This window comes from Cephus cinctus, unplaced genomic scaffold (assembly GCF_000341935.2).
Source record: "Cephus cinctus unplaced genomic scaffold, Ccin1 Ccin1_scaffold0330, whole genome shotgun sequence".
NCBI classification, from domain to species: domain Eukaryota; kingdom Metazoa; phylum Arthropoda; class Insecta; order Hymenoptera; family Cephidae; genus Cephus; species Cephus cinctus.
Window position 1 is genome coordinate 377,912 of NW_014333027.1, and position 21,507 is coordinate 399,418.

Genomic DNA, 21,507 nt, shown 5'->3' on the forward strand with positions numbered 1-21,507 from the left:
TTCAACTTTTAAGTCGGTAATAACCAAACACAAGTTTCAAGAACTTTCGAACTGGGCGCCTGTCTTAAATAGCTGTCGCATTAGAATCTATAATAAAGATGGCTACTATACGTGCATGGTGCATTTCCTCGCGTGCCGTAAGCGCAATTCGATGTCGCTACGATCGCCGGCATCACTACACACCCCTGCGCTCTCTTATTATTGGTAAAACATCTGCCTAAAGAGATTTCTTTTGAATGCTGCTGCGATCCGCCAAAGGCGAAGGGGTACGCGCGCCGGCGTGAAACCTTGGCGAGACCGTACCCTAACCTGAAAGCGTGCGTGTCCGGGGTCGAGGAGTCGGCAGAGTCGCGTTGTTATAAAATCAGTATCTATTCGTCCACGGTAAGAAAACTCTCTTTGGTAGCAACACAGAGCGCTCTTGTGATCAGGCGGTGGGGGAAGTCAGTTCTATATTCTGGTGGGGACTGTGATCCCTCGCGCAACTTGGCACACGTTCTCGTGTAAACGCTCGTAAGGAGCGAATACCACTTGGTCAGAAATAGTGTTGGTGCCGATTATTGTCACTATATACGTGTATAGACTTTTTCGTGTTTGAACGTCATTCGGTACAGATGTGAGACCCAAATAGTGAAGTAAATGAGGTTCCTTGACGAAGACGATAGAGGGATAACTGGAAAGAATCAAATGGATTGAAAAAGCTGTTGGAATAAACAAGATATTAAGAGAATAAGTGCTGTGCGTGCTGTGTCTTTGGTTGCTCGTCAGAGAATTCATCTTTTTTGAGCAACGCGAGACTGCGAGTGCTAGTTTTTCTTCTTCTTAGTCTTGTTTTCTCGTTAACTTTGTCATTTTTCTTTCTTTCTCTTGTTCTTACTCTATCTACAGTGTGCCTCGTCCTCTCAGTCTCACACTTCCTCCGTCCGTCTATCCTCGAAAGATCGCCCGGCACAACCGGGACGTGTCTACGCGCAAAACGCCTCGCAAGAGCCCTGTGAAACTATGGAGATATCGAAGTCCCTCCAGGAGGAGATACTCTCGGTTCAAAGCAAGCTGAAAAACGCCATACGCGATCATCAGGTGAGCCTTTTCCGTAGTTTTATTAATTTTCTTTTCTCTGTATTATACCTGTGTTTATGCTTCACTTTAACGTAGTGTCTAGACTTCGCTATTGCTGTGAGATCATCGCATTAGGATTGTCAGGCTAACTTTTACGCGGTGCTGTGAGCGTCGTGGGATGTCGCGGGGACAATGAAGACAGAGGGGATTTTCTATCCTTGTCTTACTCATTCACTCTCTCCATCATGTTCCTATCCTTGTTACACTTAAAGTCTACCTAAGTCCCCAGGGAAAAGTTAGTACTGCCAGGCGTGCTGGCCTAGTAGACCATGTCTCTTTATTCCTGATTATTCTCAAGTTTCTGCAGTTTGGGTATGGACTTTCGGGTTCTATCTTTGTGTCAGTGCAAGAGAGGGAGAGAGATAGAAACAGAATGAACGCGCTTTACGAACTATATGAACTATACGCGTACCATAACTGTCTACAGTTCATGAGTTGATTATCTGCCGACGTGCTTTAACTTACTAGATCGCGATATCCGTACTTGTGTCTCTCACGGGATACCCTTGAACGATAGTTTGCCCTGTGCTACGACGCTCGACACTGCCAGGTAATCGATTGATTTACGGCCACTCTTGTATCTCCATTATGCCTCGCTGTAATCTTTTGTATTTCATGTTTTACATTTCCTCGACGGGAACGCCACTGAATTGCCATTTACTTTAATCAAACGGGTCATTCCCAAATTCGAACAAAATTTCTAATAACTTTCTTTCAATATTATAACATGCTAAGTATTATAAGTCTCTGGAGTCTCAAGGTAAAACTCGGTTCTCAAGGAACCCAAGCGGAACGCAACTTTTCTTCTTTATACCAAACTACCAAGTCACTTTAAACGCATCTTTGAGAAGTTAATAAAACGAAAATTATTGTTCTTTCTCATTATTTTTTTTGCTTTTATCATATGCTACAGATTTCTTTCGCGCGTCATGACAAGTTACATGTATCGGTTGAGCTTCAGATCGAAAGAGAGTTGTTGGTCGCTCTATGAGAACGAGCCCTGACGCTGTCAAGAGGTCTTGCGCATGAGATGATTAAGTAACTCAAAATAACGGTAGACAAATATCTTTAAAATTTTTGTCAATATTTTTACTCTAATATTATAAAGTTTAATTTGTCTCTCCTTGTCGACTTCCTCTTTTGCTTCTCTTTCTGTTATGAACCATAGAGAACTCTAAATGAGAAGAATGAGCTCCCTTGCGGAAAGTTTTACATCGCAATGGTCGACATAACGAATCTTCAAATGGTTTGCTAATAAAGGACAGCTGCGCAAAATTAATGATAGTTCCAACTTGTTATACACTTTATTTCGGATTACTCTGACTGTACATACAACTATGCCTATATGCATCTACAGTGTGTATATACGTTTCTAACGATTGTTATGAGATATTTGCATAGTACAGTTTCGTCAACGATAAGACGATGAGGCACGATATCACTTTGTGATTATGCAGTAGTTTGTCAATATAGGAGAAATTGATATCGTCCCTCTGGATAAAATCTTGTTGAGTGTACGACTCTGTTATCTCCCTCCGTACAGGCTCCTGCGTTTTGGTATTTATGTTTCTTTGTCCATGCGCAGTGACTTAGTAAGGCTTTTTTTTATTTAATTAGGCAATCCTATTAAGACGTGCTCGGACGTTACCGGGGATACTCTTTTAACGATCTCTGTCTGGTAATAAATAAAGTTCAGCTAAATCGCTGCACGATAGAAATTGCTGCTGTTGAGTGGGCTTATCGTAAAAGCCAAATCGTATTTTCTTATTACATCTCCTATAAAGCTTGATACGCTACACACTGTGGTTTAAGATAAGGATACTCATGTATCCCTTGAATAAAGAACCATTGCGCAATCAATAAATTTGAATTCGTGAAAATAATGAAATTTTGTTCGAATCTTCGCGTACAACTCGTATTACACGGAGACAGTCGCTTTTCCTAATTGCAGAGAATTTTCGTTACTCGTGGGGAAGATGTCGACGAGTTACTTATTGCTACGGGAAAACTTGTTACTCGTTTAACGTCAACTTTCTTCGACGTTGAATCGCCATTTCATCGTGCAAATAACGAAACGGTCTTTTATCATTTCAGCGTCACGCGTTATAACGCATAAAAATTTTCTAACGGAGCTACGAAAAAAATTTTTCCCCTTCGAATCTCTGCCGCGTAATTATTTGGATCTTCTCCTTTAATAAATCTATTAAAAAATCATTCTGAATCACCTCGCGTGTCGTGAACTTAGTCACGTTCGCTGTAAGAGTACGTATTCTTCGAAGGTAGCTGGTACCAGTTTGTAAGTTTACGTGCTACGGAACTGCATAGAGGGTATAGATAAAGTGTAAGGTTAGATAGTGGAATATCTGTCACATTGTATGTAAACGTTTTTGTCTATTACTATAGTTTCTGACCTATTGGATTATTTATGAACATCAAGAGCGATTTACTTTCTGTTACTACCGATGCATTTGGTATAACCATAGTTTTAGTCTTTTACGTAACGTTCACGCCACTGTACTAACCGTTACAGGTGTATTTATCATTGTTTATTATGATGGCTCGAAGCTCAGTCGATAAGTTAGAAATCTACCAAGTCCGATCGAGTTATCCAGAGACAAAAGCATTGATCGCATTGTTTTCCCATTGCAGATCTGCGTCGGGAAACTGAAGGATGACCCAAACGTAAGTAGTAAAGCTCTTAATTATTTAACGAAATGCAACAATATCATCTCGTTATTTCGTCATTTCGTCCTCTCGTTTTCTTCGATTATTTTTACTTTTTCAAGGCAAAGGAGAGAATCTTTTAGTCGATTTCTTTCCGTTTTGTTCTTTCTGTTTTTACTCCTGGGCAAACCTGGTGAACTTAATGCATGCAGGGATGGGAGTAACCGTTAGATTTCAAACCGAGATGAATTTTCGTGTAATTACCGTTAAACTCTGGACAGAATCAAAGAGAACGTGAAAGCGACGCAGTCACGATCGATCACGACAAATTGCATTTCCGTCGTTCTCCGTCAATCCTTGTGTTACATTGTAATTGGTCCGACGTCATATCAATACATGAAGTATTTACTACAAAATAGACTTCTGGAATATAAACGATCCTCGACGTACGTTCCCTTCTCTTCACTCCTTACTAGTTATCGTTCGATTTCTCGTTTATCATAAAAATTCTGTGCTGCACCCTGTGACCATTTCAATGCACAGTACATGCAAGTGGAAGAGAATAATAACTACTTACCGATTGTTCAATGTGATTTCAGAACACAGATATTCTGGGTCAAATACAAGAAATTCAGCTGCACATTGTATCCTTGGGAAGATGCCAGGTAAGTCAACATGCATTTCTTCATTTGGTAATACTTTTTTTTCTTTCTGCTCGTCAGTCTTGTTTATTCGCTACTTGGACTGGATCCCTACTTTACCAACATCAATACTGCCGTGATCATGATTCTTGGAGGTGATAATTCCTATCTAGAATGTAGATTCGACATGTCCTTTTTCTCTTTACTCCAGAGAACATGATGAAAAAATGAAACAATCCCCGATAACTCTATCCGTCTGGCACTGATGTAACAAGGTCAGGGCGCAGCGTGCGCCTCACCGCGTTACTACACGCCCGGATAACCTAGAAAACTCCATCTGCCACGTTTACCGGCATTATCCTCCGTAAGCACGCGTCGTTTAGGTTATAAATAAGCGTATAAGCTTTTTGCCAAGACGGCAGCCCTGAAGCAGTTTCCTCATGAAGGTGTAACTCGAGCTTGTCAATTCGTTGTACTATTGTTCCTATAACGTGACGTGTTTGCAGTTCAATATTATTCGTACACCGTAGCGAGTACTTTGAAGAGGTTAAGGTGGCAGGTAAATTATTTGTTCCAGAGGGAATGAATGAATGCGATCGAAAAATTGAAGGTGGTTAAAGATACGAGGGAAAAAAATACTTAGACGAGAGAAGTTTGTCAGAGTCGAAAGTTTCGAGCGGAAACCTCGCTTCCCGCAAGGTCGGCTTTCCGTTTCGCAGCGACTCTCAACTGTGACTCGTATATTCTTGTTACGGGGATATGTATATAGTTGTTTTGAGGTGCGCGCGCAACCTGCGCCAGGAATTAATTGTATCTGAGAATTAATTATCGCATACTCTGCTTCTTGCGCCCTCCCACCTTCGGGCGTCTTGTCGTTTCTTGATTGCTGGTGTTTCTTTTGAAAATTTATATGAGAATTTTCGTTCTACGGATTCAAGAGTCTGGATCGATTCATTCGTTGACTCTTCGAACAGAGGTGATCAGCTTGACGGTTGGTGAAATTTCGGAAAAATCTTTTTTACGTTTTAGGGTTGAAAATGAGATCTTGACAAGGTAGCTCATTGGCTAGGATCAAGGAACAGTTGGGATATTTAATTTTATCGAAGTTTCGAAAGTCATACGATAGATATCTAATTCTTGGTCTCTCGCTGAAAATACGGTTGTAATTCGGGACGTAACTTCGTTCTATCGACTTGGTGTACTTTCACTGGGCCTTTTTTTCTCACGTTACTACGCGTGGGTAGGAATCGTTACGAGACGTCCGCGTGGTCCTAAATTAACTATTTGTTGAATTAGTAGACTGTAGTGGCGTCGCTAGACGGCTTGTACACACGACTGATACATACAATAATCTCCATATTCATCTTACGTCCTGAATGGCCATCGGATGAGCAGACAAGTTTTTTTTTTTTCCCCACAACACTGATTAACCAAGGGTAACTCCTATGACTCACGAGAAATCGAGTTGTAATAAGATTAGCCAAGATCTCGCAAACTGTCGTATTACAGCCTGTACGAAAAGTATCGAGCATAGATGCCGGGACTCTGAATAAAATAAAATTGACGTAACAACGACACGTGAAAAATAGATTCCGAGGTAAAGAAACTTTCGTGGCATTTTGTTTTAACGAAAAAGGAAAAATTGAAAAGGAATCGTACAATCGCAGTTAGCATTTAGGATAAATCGCTTCCGAGCGCAGACATGCGCCGAGTTGGGAAACGAGCAGACTCGTTATAACGAAGTTGGCAAAGTTGGGCAGGATACGGGAAGCGTAAGCCGTAGCTAAGAGAGAGAAAAAAAGAGCACGGGTAGTATCAGCGCACAGTTTGCGAAAGAGAGACGGACGAAAGTAGATAAATAATAGAAAAGCGGGCGAATCCTCCATAAACGCTCATTGGCGCTGACAATTTCTGAGGTTGGTTACATTGTGTACTCGTGTTGTTTACGTTCGACGCGGTCTATGGAAATAACGTTAATGTCAAGGGAGCGGAGGGAACGTCATAGTCTTGTTACGCGTTCAGGAATTTCATTAAAAGGTTACCAAGTGAAACGACCAATTGTCGTGAGCTTTTGGGCCCGTCAACCAATCCGACGTGGGACCAGGGCACGCGAGAGGCCAAGGTGGTTCTTATTGATCTTGAAGCTCCGTAGAGGGAGAACGAGGGAAGCGAAAGAGAGTCGAAAGCCCAACCCGAGGTGGCGCGGAGGAGGAGAAGGAGGAGAAGGAGGAGGAGGAGGAGGTGGTGATGGTGAGTAGGAGAGACGACGTCCTCGTCGTTTCGCGTATCTCGGTGTCATTAGGTCTGATGTCCAAGGAGCAGCAAGTGCGCGCCTCCACTTTGAAACTCGCGCCGAGGGTAACGGTTGGCGCATGCGCGGTAACCTCACGGGACGGGACATAAGAGAATTCATCTGGTACTGGAGATCGACCTAAACTTTGTGCTTCGTAAAAGGGACGCGCGACGTCTATCGACGTCGTTTGAATATATGCCACGTTGCGCAACAGGAACGCAGGGAGACTGATGAGAGAGAGAGAAAGAGAGAGAGAGAGAGAGTGAGGGAGGGAGAGAGACGGCTCAGGAGAAAAGATACACGAGGTTACTTAGGTTACATTTCGTATTCGAACCGCAGTTGTGGTTATTAAATTTCAACGAATTACATCGATTGATTTTTCTCAGTAGTCGACATCAAATCGATGCAATTGGCTGAAATTGAATAATCGCAACCGTGGTTCAGTTACGGAATATGTTGACTGTGGCAGGTAGGATCAGCGAGGGGATTTAAGGGTGAGAAGATGAGGGAGAGAAATTGAATTCATTCTGACCACCGGGTATTTTTTATATATGGACCTCGGTAAGACCCGGTGGCTTTTATAAGGAGCGTGATTTTGGTAGCTAGATGAATGGATACCCGTTGCTCTGGTGTAGATAAGAAAGAATAACAGAGTATGCTAATAAGATTGAAAAAGAAACATTGTAAAAGCGTGAAGTGGGAATGAAATGTAACTATAAATAGAAATGGGGCGCAGCTACGTTCGTTGCAAGTACGTGGCGTGGAGTTGAGCGCGAGAGAGACGGATTGGAGGTATGGCGACGTATAACGTTCAGGGAACTCTGAGGTCCAAAGCTAAAGATCAAACTTTGGAGCTTGCTTTTATAGAAGTGAGAACATTTTCCGAATTGACTCTGGGCACAGTAATTCTGTAACGACCTGTCTACATCTTTCTGTGCAATCGTACCCAATGTCTCATGGACTCGTTTTGTTGTGAAAAATTATAATACATTTAATTGACAGATATTGCGTCATCCCCTTACCCAGTCGGACTACGCAATCATCCAGAACGTTATATTGACTCAAGAATTACAACGGATGCATCTGTTATCAGATACTGGTCAAATGTACTCCTCCGTTATCGACTGCGCACTCGAAAGAGAAAGATGATGAAAAATATCGAAAGTATAAAATTTTCATTTTTTATCTTTAAAAAAAAAACATTCATATTGATAAAATCTGTTGCAACGGCAAGAGGAGTCGAGTCAGCGACTTTCTCTTTATTCTCTTGATAATCTCACGGATGTACGTGGTCCATGGAAAAAGGTCAGAAAAGCCCGTCAATATACGGGACGACACATTGACAAGTAAATGATCTGATCGGATGGATCGATGTAGCATTTTCACGTATTTTTACCTGTCCATATAATTGCATTCTCTATCAGCACGTCCTATGTGCTGCAGGTATGTGCCGTATAGGTACGATGACTTCTGACCCCGTACACAAGTTTCCATGCGATGGTCGCACTGCGAGAGCTGAGCGCGGCGCAGCGCAGCTACCTTAAAAATCGTTATTCGAGCGTTTGCTAACGCGCTTAAGTTTTCCGGGACGTTCGCAAAGTTAACGCTCGACACTGTCAAAAGTTATGAGAAAGTTAACTATGTGCCTTTTTTCACGTTGAAAACTTACGCAACGGCGTAGAATCTAATTGCGCGCTACTATCTACTGGCAGTTTGATTACCACCTGGTAATATTGATGAACATTGTTATTACAGTCGATTGTCTCTCTTGCTCCGTTGATGCTGGTATCTGCTTTGCCGGATGTTTCCCTCGCGCGGGGATAGGTGAGAGAGACGAGGGGGAGGGGGAGGGGGGAAGAGGTGCCAGGAGGTGGTAGAGGCAGAGGAGCAACCGAGGGAGGACCTCAATCAATAAAATATCTCACGGAAATGATGTTTTCATCTCTTGAAAATCTCTTCCATGGGTTCTCTTAGTTTTTATACGAATTGTTTATAATCTCCAAGATTCCTCTTATGATCTGTCACTCGTAATTCTTATGAACTTTTGTTCACTTCGATTTTGCATTAGGCTCTGGTACGTTTTTGTACTATACGTTGTTTCAGGACCGTCTGTCGAATTTATTGACGACGTGTCACTCTTTGAGGTTCTTACGTGAATTTTTATTACGACTAATTGTTTCTGTAATTGGTACGCGAATCGTCAGTCCCCGCGGAATCTTCATCTGGAATAGATAGTTGATTCTAGGAATCGTGATATCGCGTGCGACAACCTCTCTCTAGGGATGCTGGGAAAGAATTAAAAAGTTGCTGGGTAGAAAAGTCGACGCGACGGTCTAAAAGTTATAATGGTTCTTAAGTACGCTTTACCCATGATGCATTTCTGTATGCTTTTAGTTCGAATTGTCGCCGCTTCTCGCCACGGACAATCGTTTTTCTCGAGGCGCGGTAGATCTTTATTCATTTTTCTATTTTTCAATGATAACATTTCAATAGGACGACGCAATACGTCTTGTGTCTGTTGCGACATTAGACAGAGTTGTCGTTCAGTATCAAAGTGCGCTGAAATCGATTTCGTAACTCCTGGACCATCCTCCTAACATGACCTGTGCAATCCCAGAGGACATCGCATTACCTGGATAGGGGAATGGCTTATCTGTTAGATATGAAAAAAACTATTTCTTGATCCTAAAGACATCCTCGGTAAATCGTGCGAAGCGCAAGCATTCGTCCTGGCGGATCTCTCTTGGACCATTATCCTAAAGTTTCTTCTCAGTTTCTGGCTCGTGGCTAAAACTTTGTTCTCGTGTTTTCTACGCAGAAGCAGGTGGTACAGCGCCTGCGCAAGGAAGTGGAGGATTTCAAAGCGGATAACGTGAACGGGGCAAAAGTTTCCGTAGCCTCGCTCCTGGGTATCAACAATAACAATCACATCACCAACAACAATGAAGACAGGAGCGAACTCGCCCAATCTAAGGAAATCAATGGAATCAGCAGGCGAACATCGAAAGACGATTACGAGGAGGTTGTGCATAATGGTGATGTTCCATCTCCCACGTCTCAAGAAAATGATCGGGCCAAGTATGACAGTTTAATAATTATTAATTTGATCTATAAGAATGAGTTGGATACTAGCAGTTATTATGATAACATAGGGAACGACCTTACTCCGTGGAAACTATTTCTGGTGAGGATGAGGTCATCGAGGTGTCCCTTGATGAGAATTCACACGAGAAGCCGGAAGAAGATCCAGTCGAGAAGAAGATCGAATCTATGGAACAAACGACCTTCCTGGGTAATCTTGGTCTCATCACCATAGACAGATTCACAGAGTTACAGAATAAACGCGCTGAGAGAAAACGCAGGAGCACGGCCAATCCACAGTTTGTTTATTCTAATTGGGAAATTCCCACGGTAATTATCATTATTCGAATTAGCTGTAAGTGCTTTGCAAGGATTCTTCCTCGAATGCTGATTATTGTGTTAATTTTAGAAACGTAAGAGATACTCTTATCTTCAGTCAGCTGGAAATGCACCGCAAACTCGCCAAACGACAGCAAGACTGAATGGACCTTCGCCACCACCAAGCAAGACGTCGCCGCCGAAATCGTCCTCACCTTCTACGAGGACGCCAACCAAGTCTCTGATACCCACGCAGAAGGCTACCACGCGTCCCAATATCTTGCGAAATGCTCAGGAGAGTAAGGTCTTCCCAGGAAAGGGTAAACTGGAAAATGGTTCCAGTCAAGTACAACTGCCTTCTGCAAAATCAGTTCAATCGGTTGGTAGCAAGGCAGTTCACATACCAGGATTGCCTTCCAGTTTAACTATAGAGAGGATTGAGAATGATTCTTCAGTCTGTATACACTGTAGAAATCCAGGCAAGTTATTTGAATTCTAGGAGATAATTGATTAGATAATGCTTATCGATGTTTCATTTCTATTCTAATCTAGAAACTATGGAATTATCTACTTCTAGGAACTCTAACCATTTGCGACAACTGTTCGGCTAACTATCATGTATCCTGCCATTCGGTATCGCCGGCTCCTTCCAGAACGTGTCCGAAATGCGCACCAAAGTGCAAGGATCGCGAGGATGGGCCTGCGATGTCTTGCAAGAAGGATGACGAGCTCGGTAATCCGTCCTCGGCTAGTCCGAGGCATCAGCAGTTCTGTATACCATTACATACGTGCGATTGACAAAAAAGTTCTTATTTTCTGCAGATAATATCTTTTTCATAAGTTTCTTATTCCTTTTTCTTTGCTCTGTACTGTCTGAGAGATGCCATGTTCTTTTTATTTTCAAGCGAATCCAATAATTTTTTCTTTCCTTTCGTGAAAGTATTGAATTTGCAATAAACGAAGAACTTTTTCGTTGATCAAATTGGCCAAAAACCTACGTATTGAACGCAAAATGTCTTGCAGAGGAAAAAGAGAGAGAAAGATATGAGCTGCGCGAGCGAAACTCGGATCTGAGATTGCAGGTTTACGAGTTGGAAAAGCGCTCGCAACTACTCGGCCAATCACTTCAGGTTCGTCCTGTGGCCTGTGTAGAGAAAGAAACCTAAAGACATTTTTTATTTATTTGGAATGTCCTTTATTTTTTCTTGAACGGTGCACATATGTGCAGTTTCTTTTTCTTTCGAAGTACCTGCAAGATCTCCATGTATTTTCGTTCGTTCGTTTGTCCGTTCGCTCATTGATTAATTCATTTAATTACATTATTACCCATGGAAAGTTACTCTATGTTACCCATTTGCGTTTGCAATGTAATCACTTGATTTTACTTTCCTGAGATTTTTTAATCATGTTTATATATTACGCTTGTTCAATGATGATCTATCATTTACCGTAGTACTTATTGTTCGTAGTACATCGTTTTTCTTTGATGGAGAGAAACTTCGTTTTTTACCTGATATTCAAAATAGCTCTTTTTTACAATTGCTTTAGCAGCATTTATCCGCTTTTGTACTGTTTGGCGATAGATTTGTTTCATTCATTTCTAAAGACATAGATTCATACATTCACATATTTCATTGTTCTAATATTTTTAATAATTACATGTGGTACTTAATACTGGTCATGGGATCGTCAAAAATGAATATTATGTTACAAATATTGACTTGAAATATGATTCCACAATGCTCGAGTAACGATTGTATTGCGCGTTACAATCTTTTGGACATCCCTTTATAATTTTTTGCATTATCTCGAGCATGTCTGTGGTTGTAAATGTGATATCGTAAATTCGCGAAATTCTGTTAATTCCTTTAATCTATAGTAAATCCTGTCTTTAATCTATAGTAAATTTAAGGTAGCTAGGACATCAAACTATTAACAGCTAACGACAGTTTTCTCTTTCTTAACTGTGCTCGCAGGCTCAGCATCGTACGCGTCAGGAGTTGCTGGGAAAGCAGGAAAAGACACAGAGGTCCATAAAGCGACTCGTGGACTTTATAAAACTAATGCAGCTAACAAGAGACAACACCTCTTGTCCAACGTCCTCAGCATCAACCAGCTTCCATCGTCAACCTTCCTCATCCCAATCACCGCCAATACAATCACCACCAACGCCGCAGGACAAGAAATCACCTCAGGCATCAATGCCAGTATTAACAACAATACCACCACTACCAGTACAGGAACCATCACATGTCCAACAGCCACCGACAACCGGGAACAATTCGAAAACACCTACCCCCCGGTCGTTCTCAATCAGCTCACCAGTCAGTCGAGTGTCTCCTACGTCCAGTCGGAGTCCCAAGTGTCCTACGCCTACCAGTTGTCCGTCAACAATTCCAGCAACAACGGGAACAGCAGCAACCAATCGGAAAAGCATCAATCCTATCTCATCGTTAAGAAAATCTCAGAGCCAAGTGGGCTGCACGGAAAGCGTGGACTGCAGCAACAGCAACAGCAATACACCGCCGCCACAATTGCAGCCACTGGCAACACGTCAGATCTCAGTAGTCAATCAGAAATCCAAGATCAATCCGTTAGCAAGCACCAGCAGTCAAGTGCAACCAACAACGAGTCAAGGATTGACGATCAGTCGAAAGTTGCGCATGTCCAACGATCTTCCAATTCAGGCTCATGTGGAAAGCACACCGACGCGCCCCACGAGTCCATCGATAATAACAATACAAGGGGTAGGAAAAAGTCTGCCAATCGTAGCGTTCCAGCGCTCCACAGACTCAGTCCCACAGAAACAGGCTATTTCGCAATCTCAGGGAAGCACAACGACCGTCCCGAGTCATCAGACACGTTTAACGGTCGAAAGTCGGAAAGCGTCAGTCAATCGGGGAGCTCAAAACACAAAGAGTTGCGAATCCCTCAAAAGCGAGAGACAATCTTGTGCATTAACAGAGACAGTAAGCAACAACTCGGCGATGACGTGTCTCTCGAACAACTGGAAGTTCCAAGGGAGTCAAACAGCAAGGAAGACGGTGTCGTCGTCCCCGATGGGTGCTCTGCGAGGGACAGGTCGCGCTCAAACAGTCTATTCTACTCATTGTTCTCAGGCCATCAACGGACCGATCTCGTCTCCGGTGATACTCGCTCGGAATCACGAGAATCGCCAGACGACGACGATGACGACGACGACGAGGACGACGACGACGATGATGACGATGCCGACGACGACGACGACGACGACGAGGATTATATCGACGACGACGACGCCGAGTACGACGACGAGGAGTGCGCCGTCCTCCGTAAACTCGATAAGGACGGTAATCCCCAATCAATCAGTGGGAAGCTTGAGTGTTCAGTTAGCGGAAAGCACGGGGAACACGTGAAATTGGAAGAAGCGCATTTACCAGCGCCACTTAGAGCAAAGCTAACCAGTGTAACGACGGTAGATTCCGATGAGAATGGTCTTCTCGATGAAGAGGAAGAAGAAGAGGACGAGGAAGAGGACTACGACGAGCCATCGGATGACCCGGTAGCTTGTGACGAAGAGGAAGTCGAGTTTGAGTGTCAGCAGGAGAGTCTAGACAGCTCGGAGGAACACAGACATGAAATATTTACCGACGAAGGCAAGCTGCCACGTACCCTGATTCACCAGGAACGTACCAGTATGGATACAGTTCTAGACAAAAAGTTCGTACTGCTGGAGCAGTTTCATAATACCGGTATAAAGGGCACAGTTGGTGAGATGAACTATGACGTGAATCAGACTAAGAATTCCCAGAGGCGGACTCGCGATGACGATGTTCATCCGCGTAGAAATTCGGCAGATGGTGACCTGGAGCGACGCTTACCAGGACGTAGTAATCTTTCCGAGCTCCGTAGAGAGCTCTCAGTTCCTGAAGACAAGGCTGATACCGAGAGACAAGACTTAGTAAGGCCCCAGCATAGTAAAGGGTCTACGCATCGGTTCCCAGATGCGCTCGAGGACTCTGCGGAGGACTCCAAGGATGTAATTAGGACTCGTAGCGAAATCAGGGAACGTTTAGGAATGAACAACACAGCTGTGTCAACCGAAAGTATGCAGGTGCTGGAACAGTTTGAATCTGTCATACTGAATGCTAATGATGCAAGCGATGCCGCTCGTTAAATTGTTTCTAGTTAAATTTATTCGACGCACAATCAATCATAGGAAAATAATAACGTTCTCGAATATTATATTGATATAACATCCCTAGTTCGAGGATGAGTCTCTCGATTAAATTTTTTCTTTTCTTGTTTTCTTTTTTCTATCGGACGTATACTCTTTTTACACGTCCAAATTATTTTATTCAGTTCTATCGATCATAGGTAAAGAGTACCTAAGCTCTGTCAGGATACGTTAATGATCCTCTGATATGTTCAGGGAAGTGCATGTGTAAAAGACTTTATAAGATTGACATTACTTCCCGTTACCATAATACTGTAGTGCGTTAACGAGTATAGCTTTTGACTATTGTTATTTATTATATACATACTATAGTGACTGCTCCAGCATCGCATTGAATATTATTCCAATGCGTTTCTCTAGGTTAAGTTCAGGATATGCAAGAGCACAATTGTGAAGGAGAATATTCTACTATATTGAAATAATGTGGATTATAATAACGGCTCGCAGCGATCTAGGATTATAATTAAGATCCTAATGACTCGCCGAGTCGTCCTAGCAATTTTTACATAGGCAATAATGACTGTTTTTCTTTTGCCAAATGAATAGATAAATGATGAAATAAGTCGAGGGTTTAAGCGAATAAGAAATGGCGGATATCCAGTCAGCCTCCTTATTCTTTCAACTGGAGTCGCCGTACAAGACGTATACAAGAAGAAAGATAATACTTATCCGGGATGTATACTTGTAATCTAAATAAGTATCCTGACCAAAGTGAGGACCGATTACAGTAGAGGTCCAGAGAAAAATTCAGGGTTGTTCCACGGAAACTAATAGAAGAATCGTTTCTGTATTTTCGGTAATAAGAGTCATTGGAGAGTGATTCCGTATCTTTGAAAAAACAAGCACATATATGCGAAGGGATGATTGCGTAGGAAAAAAAAAACAATCTTGGGGATGATACGTAAAAGTGTATGTTGATCTATGCGTATAAATGACGGTGATACTAAATGGTTTCCGCGATTATGGAAGTGACGCGTGCAATTGAGAACTACTGTGCGCCTAATTCTACGCAAACCAAGCCATATTGCCATACTGCCTTAATAGTTATTTAAAAAAAAAAAAAAAGAAAAAGTACGAGAATAATAATAATGGTGTATCCTTGTACCGTTTAATTGCCGTGGACAAGAACCCGTGGGAGAAAGGAAATGACGTAGCGTAATATTTATTGAAATATCACCGAAAGGAAATAATCAAAAAAAAATATCGTGGGAAAATAATACAGTTCCGAAAACTAGGAGATATAGATATACGAATGCCTGTAAATATTACTCCGTTTGGGCGATACCAGTCACAAATTAATACAAGAGAGTCGTATAGGTTACTTTTGAATTATTTTTTGTTTTTTTTTTAATTTTTTTTTCCTTCACGTTTCTCTTCGTCACTTTTCATTTTTTTTTCGTTTCTGGTTCCTCCATAGTTTCTTTTTTTTCTTTTTCATACAATTTGTTCGGGTAACACGAAAGTTACGTGTACTCTCTGTAACTGTAGGGATAAACAGACGTATTTTTTCTTTTTATTCGTTTCCGAATATTTTTTTCTTCTTAATTATGGAATTGACACGCGACTGCGTGACACAATTTATTACGATTATTTAGTATAAAGAAAAAAAAAGAATGACGATGCCACAGAATTCTTAAGGATGAAGTGAAAGAGCGAGCGCGAGGAAGAATAAAGTGAATTGTTATCCAGTGTAGGCTCTGATGAGATTCAAATTGAAATTCGTATTTTTATGAATAAAGTGATTTAAATGATTGCAGGCTCTGATTGGATAGTCACTATCATTAATCGTATTGAATAATGACTGTATCCCTAATTCATGACCAAGGCTCAACGTAAACAGTATATACCCATTTCCCAAATGTCCTAATGCAGAACATCCTTACCGACTGCGTCCAGAAATGTTTTTCCCCCCGAGCTACGTTATTACCGACTGAATCGAACCTATTGATTAATTAATCCACAGCCAAGTATTCAAACCCTCCCAGATACCCCCATCGTTGCGCCACAGATGGATAATTCAATATTTGGACGTACCCGTTCAAACACTCGTTACACTTTTTTACCATCCTCCTAATTGGAATCAATTAGCCCACCCAGTATTTGCATTCTACGCGATTTCGTCTCCAAGTGCTGTCATTATCTACAATCAATTTCATGCACAATCATCCATAAATTACCTATCGATCGTAACGGACGAAAAAGAAAAAACAAAAAAAAAACATTTCCAAATACCCGCAACCATATTCTCTAAATTAACGAAATCAGCTTTTTTCCATTTCCAAAAAAAAAGTTAAATATTTTTTTTTTAATAAAAACATTTTTTCCCAATAAATTGAATGCATTAAGTGTCGGAGCTTACGTGTGGTATATCAGGAGGAATTAACTAGCTCGGGATGTATAGGAAGGGAAATGAAGGAATGAGGGAATTCCGGTTCGAACAAACAATCGGCTAATGATATGTAAATATGGCGGAACTAATCAAGCGGCTGTGCCAACACCAGAAGATGAGCGTGCACGCGTATGAGTTCAATCCCCAATGCATTTATGCCCCGTGATCACGCACACGCGTCTACCGCTCACCCGTCCGCGTACATATTTAATGGCCGCACGTTAATTGCGCGCTGTTTGCCCACTCCTACTGGCACCAACCATTCCGTTCTCTCATCTGGTCTCATCTCACTCTATACACTCATTTGTACTGTACCACTACACTATCATTACTAATAATACTAATACAGCCTTGAACCAAGCCCAGTAGACACTCTTGATCGGTAGTCCTTTATAGAGATATATATGGTCCACCCGTTAGCTTCGAAGGGGTGCAATTTGATTTTAATCAATTCAACTCGAGGATTCGATAATTGAACCTCGCGACTGCTCGAGTGGTTCGAGTCGAGGATTTTCCATGGACGAATTACTCGTGATTCCAGTAGGGGGAGTCGGGAAGGTGGCTTAATTTGCTATACACTCTAAACCATCCCTCCATTGAACCTTTAGTTAGTTCTTGCAATTGCCACTGTTGCTCAAGAATTTCTTTAGTGGCTCCACTGGAATGACGTGGCTCGCGTTAATAATACCGACTGTGCATATACGAAGTAGAGGAGAAATTGTGTATGGGCAGGACTTGGAGAAACAGCAAACGAGCTGAGACGGAAGTGAAGTCTGCGTTATATATATTTCATTTACGTTCAAGTACCGAAGCGTCATGATGATTGCATCGGTTAATTTCCGATCCAATCCAGAGTTTTTTCTTTGATTAAAACGGAAGTGACCCGCTTTGTCAAGCGTCACCGAACGCTACGGATTTTCTGTCTCTCTGTAAACTCGCCCATGGGTTTTCCCTTTAAGAGGACTCAGTCAGTTCGAAAATGAAACATTCTCAGGACGTTATAGACGAAACAGGATTGTTCGTTAGCATAAGGTAGACTTACGTCATATTTAGTTTCCTACTGCGCCATAACACTGTAAACATAATATAACCTACACTCCAGTGCCGTGAGCTGTGCACGCCAATTACGTGGCAGTGGGTAAAAACTGATTTTATAAGAGTTTAAAGGACACTCTCATACTGATAAGAGATACTGACTGCGGTAAAGATAGGACAGTCGAGCATAGCGAGAAGCCACGTAGCCTATCATAAAGGGACACTTTGCCGGCAACGTTAACGAAAATGAGTTCCATAAAGCTTTTAACCCACGGAATCTAAGCGATCACGTTCGAAGTATCTAGAGTTCTTGGAGTGAAGTGTAGCGCGGTTAGAGAGCGCGTGACGCCCGTAGGAACTCTGAGCGAGTCAGGGGTACCGAGGTGTTAAGACGTCTGACAGTTGTATAAGGATAAAGCCGCTCACGCTGAGTGCTTTTATTTGTCGCGCGGGCGGCAGCACCGGCGAGCGGCTGAATTTGCGAACTTGTGAGCTGCGTGCCATTATTTCAAATCGATTCACTTTTGTTTGTTGACTCCATTAGGCTTCCCGTTTCTCGTTCCCATTCTATCGTACCGTATTCCCATTCGCTCCTCGTCCCTTCTCTTCCCTGTATTTTCCTCCTCACTTTCTTCTTATATCTCTAGGAGCTTTTGTGTGTGGATATATATATGCGCATACACACTTTGTCTCTCTCTAGCTTTCTTCATTTTCTTCCTTGTCTATTCGATTTCTCTCACTCGCTATAACGTCCTTCGCCAGACTCGCCGCCTCTCGCTGTATAGGCGAAGGCAGAGATTTCATACGTGCGATAAAGCCAAGTTTAATAGCTTCTGAGTTGCGCGCTCGCGAGCTGAGCTTGAAATTGAAACGGGGCAACCGCGGGGCAAACCTATTTCATATTTGGATCGTCGGGAAGCGTCGCAGGCGACGCAACTGGAAAATACGGGATTTCGATAACCATCGGCGATCATCTTAGGACGGGATAGGGTTTATGAGGATACGTGTATAGACTGTCATTGTTTAATACGTTTGGCCATTGAAGGGTAGGTATTGTTTTTGTTAAACTGCTAGAGTCACGGACGTCATCTTACTTCTGTACGGTTTACTTGCTGGCTGATATACTTTTGGTTGCTTAGTTGCTGCGCGGTTGGCTATCCTTCCGTAGAGTGGACGAGGCTGCCGTGCTATAGGGAGATTCAACCTAATCGCCTAGGGCTGTCCGGGGAGCACTAACGCAATCTATCCTGAAGTTGAGCAGGAGAGATACCCGTGGGATGTTTCGCCCAGTGATCCATCGCTTAACTTTCACGTTAGTTCGAAACAAGAGCGTTTGCAAAAGTTATGCGAACGACGTCGGTAACTGCGCGTCCGAATTGCTCCCCGAAGATGGGCAGCTTCCGGCAATCGAAATACCCCCTTGATTTCATCTTCCTTTTTTTTCAACTTTCTCACTCTTATGGTGCGTACCTCCCTCCCCCTCCCTTTGCCACCCCCTCTTCCCACCGTCACTCTTGACCCGCGTCAAATTTTATTTTCTTGAAATTCATTTTTATTGTCACTATGAATTATTAATTAAAATTAAATTTTTCGTTGCTCTTGTCCTGCCACGCGACTGATTATTATTCATATTAAAGAGTATTTATTTAGAAATGTATTTATATAAGCTAATGAAGACAATTATATTTTAGAAATTTTATCACTTTTTGACGTAAAAGTCTGCTTGCATAGAAATAACGAAAAATTGTGTTATTAAAAAAAAGTGTGGATGAAAGGCGCCTGACGATAGGCAAACCGCTATACAAGAGATTTGTTTCTACCTTACCGTCAGCGTAACTGGTTGCCTACTGACAGGCGCGTTGGGGGTTTAAAGAAAAATCTAAGAAGCGAAAGGATACGAAGTGAAGAACGAAAAAGCTTGGCGCTACGTTAACACGGTTACGGAACCGGAAATGTACCTACTGGTAAGCGAAGAGTCGCTGCTCTTTTCCGGCAGGTGAAGGAAAAGCAAATTATTCCCGAGGAACAAATATTGGCCTGGATTCGTGTCTATCTTCGTGTCGCTGATGACTTGAGACGGTGGGAGATGCAAAATGGGTATTTATGGGCGGAAATGGTGCTGATAGATTTACCGTTAAGGAAAATACCGACCGGCGACTTGGTGCGATAGAGATTTCTTTAAAAATACTTTTTCTTCTTTTTAGGGTCGTCGACACTTAACCCCTTCTATCTACAGGAAGGACTGTCGTGTCATTTCCCGTTAACTTCAAATTAAATCGAACACGTTTTAGTATATGGAAAAACTGTATACCAGAGCGAATGTGATTTAGGTGGTTAAATAAATAGACATAGGGATAGAGGATAAAACACTGGCATGTTTATTAAGGTCTTTTGGACCTCGTGGAAGATCGCATAGTCACGAAATAGCCATTTCTCGTATAACGAAAAACTCATGGAATCTGAAGATCGATTTACTTTTTATATTCAAGGCGGTCTCTATGAGAAATTACGTACAAACCAAGAACTGGAACCTTGGAAGCGATTTTTTGTAAGAAATAATTTTCCTTTATCCTTCATTCTTCCAATTCTCTTATTACGTCTCCTCTAGTCGTCTTACCGTCTGAAAGTTCATCCTACTGTTGATTTTTAGCTAAATTTCAAAGCGCGGGAAATATGAAAAAAAATTGTATCCATTTAATTCTTTATACCTTCAGAGTATAAAAATAGTTAGTTATACCAGTATTTGCCCTGAAGCCAGTATTATTCCTCGAATCGCTTTGATCGTGCTCGATCAATTAAAAGGTTGGTACCGTCCCTGGAATTGATATTGGAAACAAAAAGTCCAATTTCAAGCGCGTCACGTAGAGCCTGCAGGTGTTAATTGACCGGTAGCCATTACACGCCTGATCGCCATTGGCTACTGTGCTTTCTCGATCCCCGTCAGGTTTTTACATTAACATTATAATAAAACAGTTGCTTATTTTGAACCGTGTCCTCATGGGCAATGGCCTATCGTTTCCTTAATACAGTTCCTCATTCTGCAACCGTTAAGTCGCAAAACCGCGGATCGACCAACGATGTACAATTTAATCGAACTTTCCAATATCAATCGATTAGTCCCAGCGTATACAGATGCATTCAATTAAACTTCATGCTAGCCTTTACTATATCTATACATCATCGAAATCCTCTATTTCCCATAATCTTCAATTTCACGTACGAATATAGCTATACATTCGCTGAAAAAAAAAAAAAGAAAATCGCTGCCCGTTCGCCTTGGAAAAACCGGATATGGCGGCGCGACAAACGGACGCGGTTGGCTTGGCGCATACCGCGAAACAGTCCAAGCATTAAATTGCAAACCGCAATTAGTTAATTAGCACGGTGTACGAAGGAAGCGAATTAATCCGTTGTAATTAAACTTTTTTTTTAATCTCCTGTCATCCGTCCTCCCTTCTCACCAGACTCTGAAAAGCATAGACTATACAGACAGGAAAACAGTATAGAGCCGATCTTGCTTTGAAACTAGGGAAAGGAGCTAATGAAGATCTCGATGATTTACCAAAACATTTTTTCAAAAGTCTACAGTAAGAAATCATGACTGTACTTTTTTTTTAAATACACGATGATAACGGCCACAGAGTGTTGTACCGGTAAAATTAATCCAAGGGACCACGGATAATTGGATATTATGCAAACAGGAACGTAATGCCCGGGGCCTGACAGATGCTACGCTCTGGGTATGGCGTGA

General features: G+C 42.0%; 1 protein-coding gene across 5 annotated transcripts; it reads left to right on the top strand.

Annotated features, from left to right (window-relative positions):
- Nucleotides 1-40: 40 nt before the first annotated feature.
- LOC107266899 (acidic repeat-containing protein) lies at nucleotides 41-16,083 on the top strand. Of its 5 annotated transcripts, none has more exons than XM_015737907.2 (9): nucleotides 41-1,080; nucleotides 3,769-3,801; nucleotides 4,383-4,448; nucleotides 9,536-9,795; nucleotides 9,870-10,128; nucleotides 10,208-10,595; nucleotides 10,694-10,849; nucleotides 11,140-11,246; nucleotides 12,093-13,882. In XM_015737907.2, exons 1-9 carry the CDS (start codon nucleotides 1,003-1,005, stop codon nucleotides 13,509-13,511), a joined length of 2,766 nt encoding a protein of 921 aa, XP_015593393.1. In that variant the 5' UTR covers nucleotides 41-1,002; the 3' UTR covers nucleotides 13,512-13,882. The 5 variants fall into 5 exon arrangements, with proteins under 5 accessions (XP_015593393.1, XP_024939918.1, XP_024939919.1 ...); XM_025084150.1 differs by lacking the exon at nucleotides 11,140-11,246 and having other exon boundaries at nucleotides 42-738; nucleotides 889-1,080; nucleotides 12,093-16,083; XM_025084151.1 differs by lacking the exon at nucleotides 11,140-11,246 and having other exon boundaries at nucleotides 42-384; nucleotides 889-1,080; nucleotides 12,093-16,083.
- The last annotated feature ends 5,424 nt before the right edge of the window (nucleotides 16,084-21,507 follow it).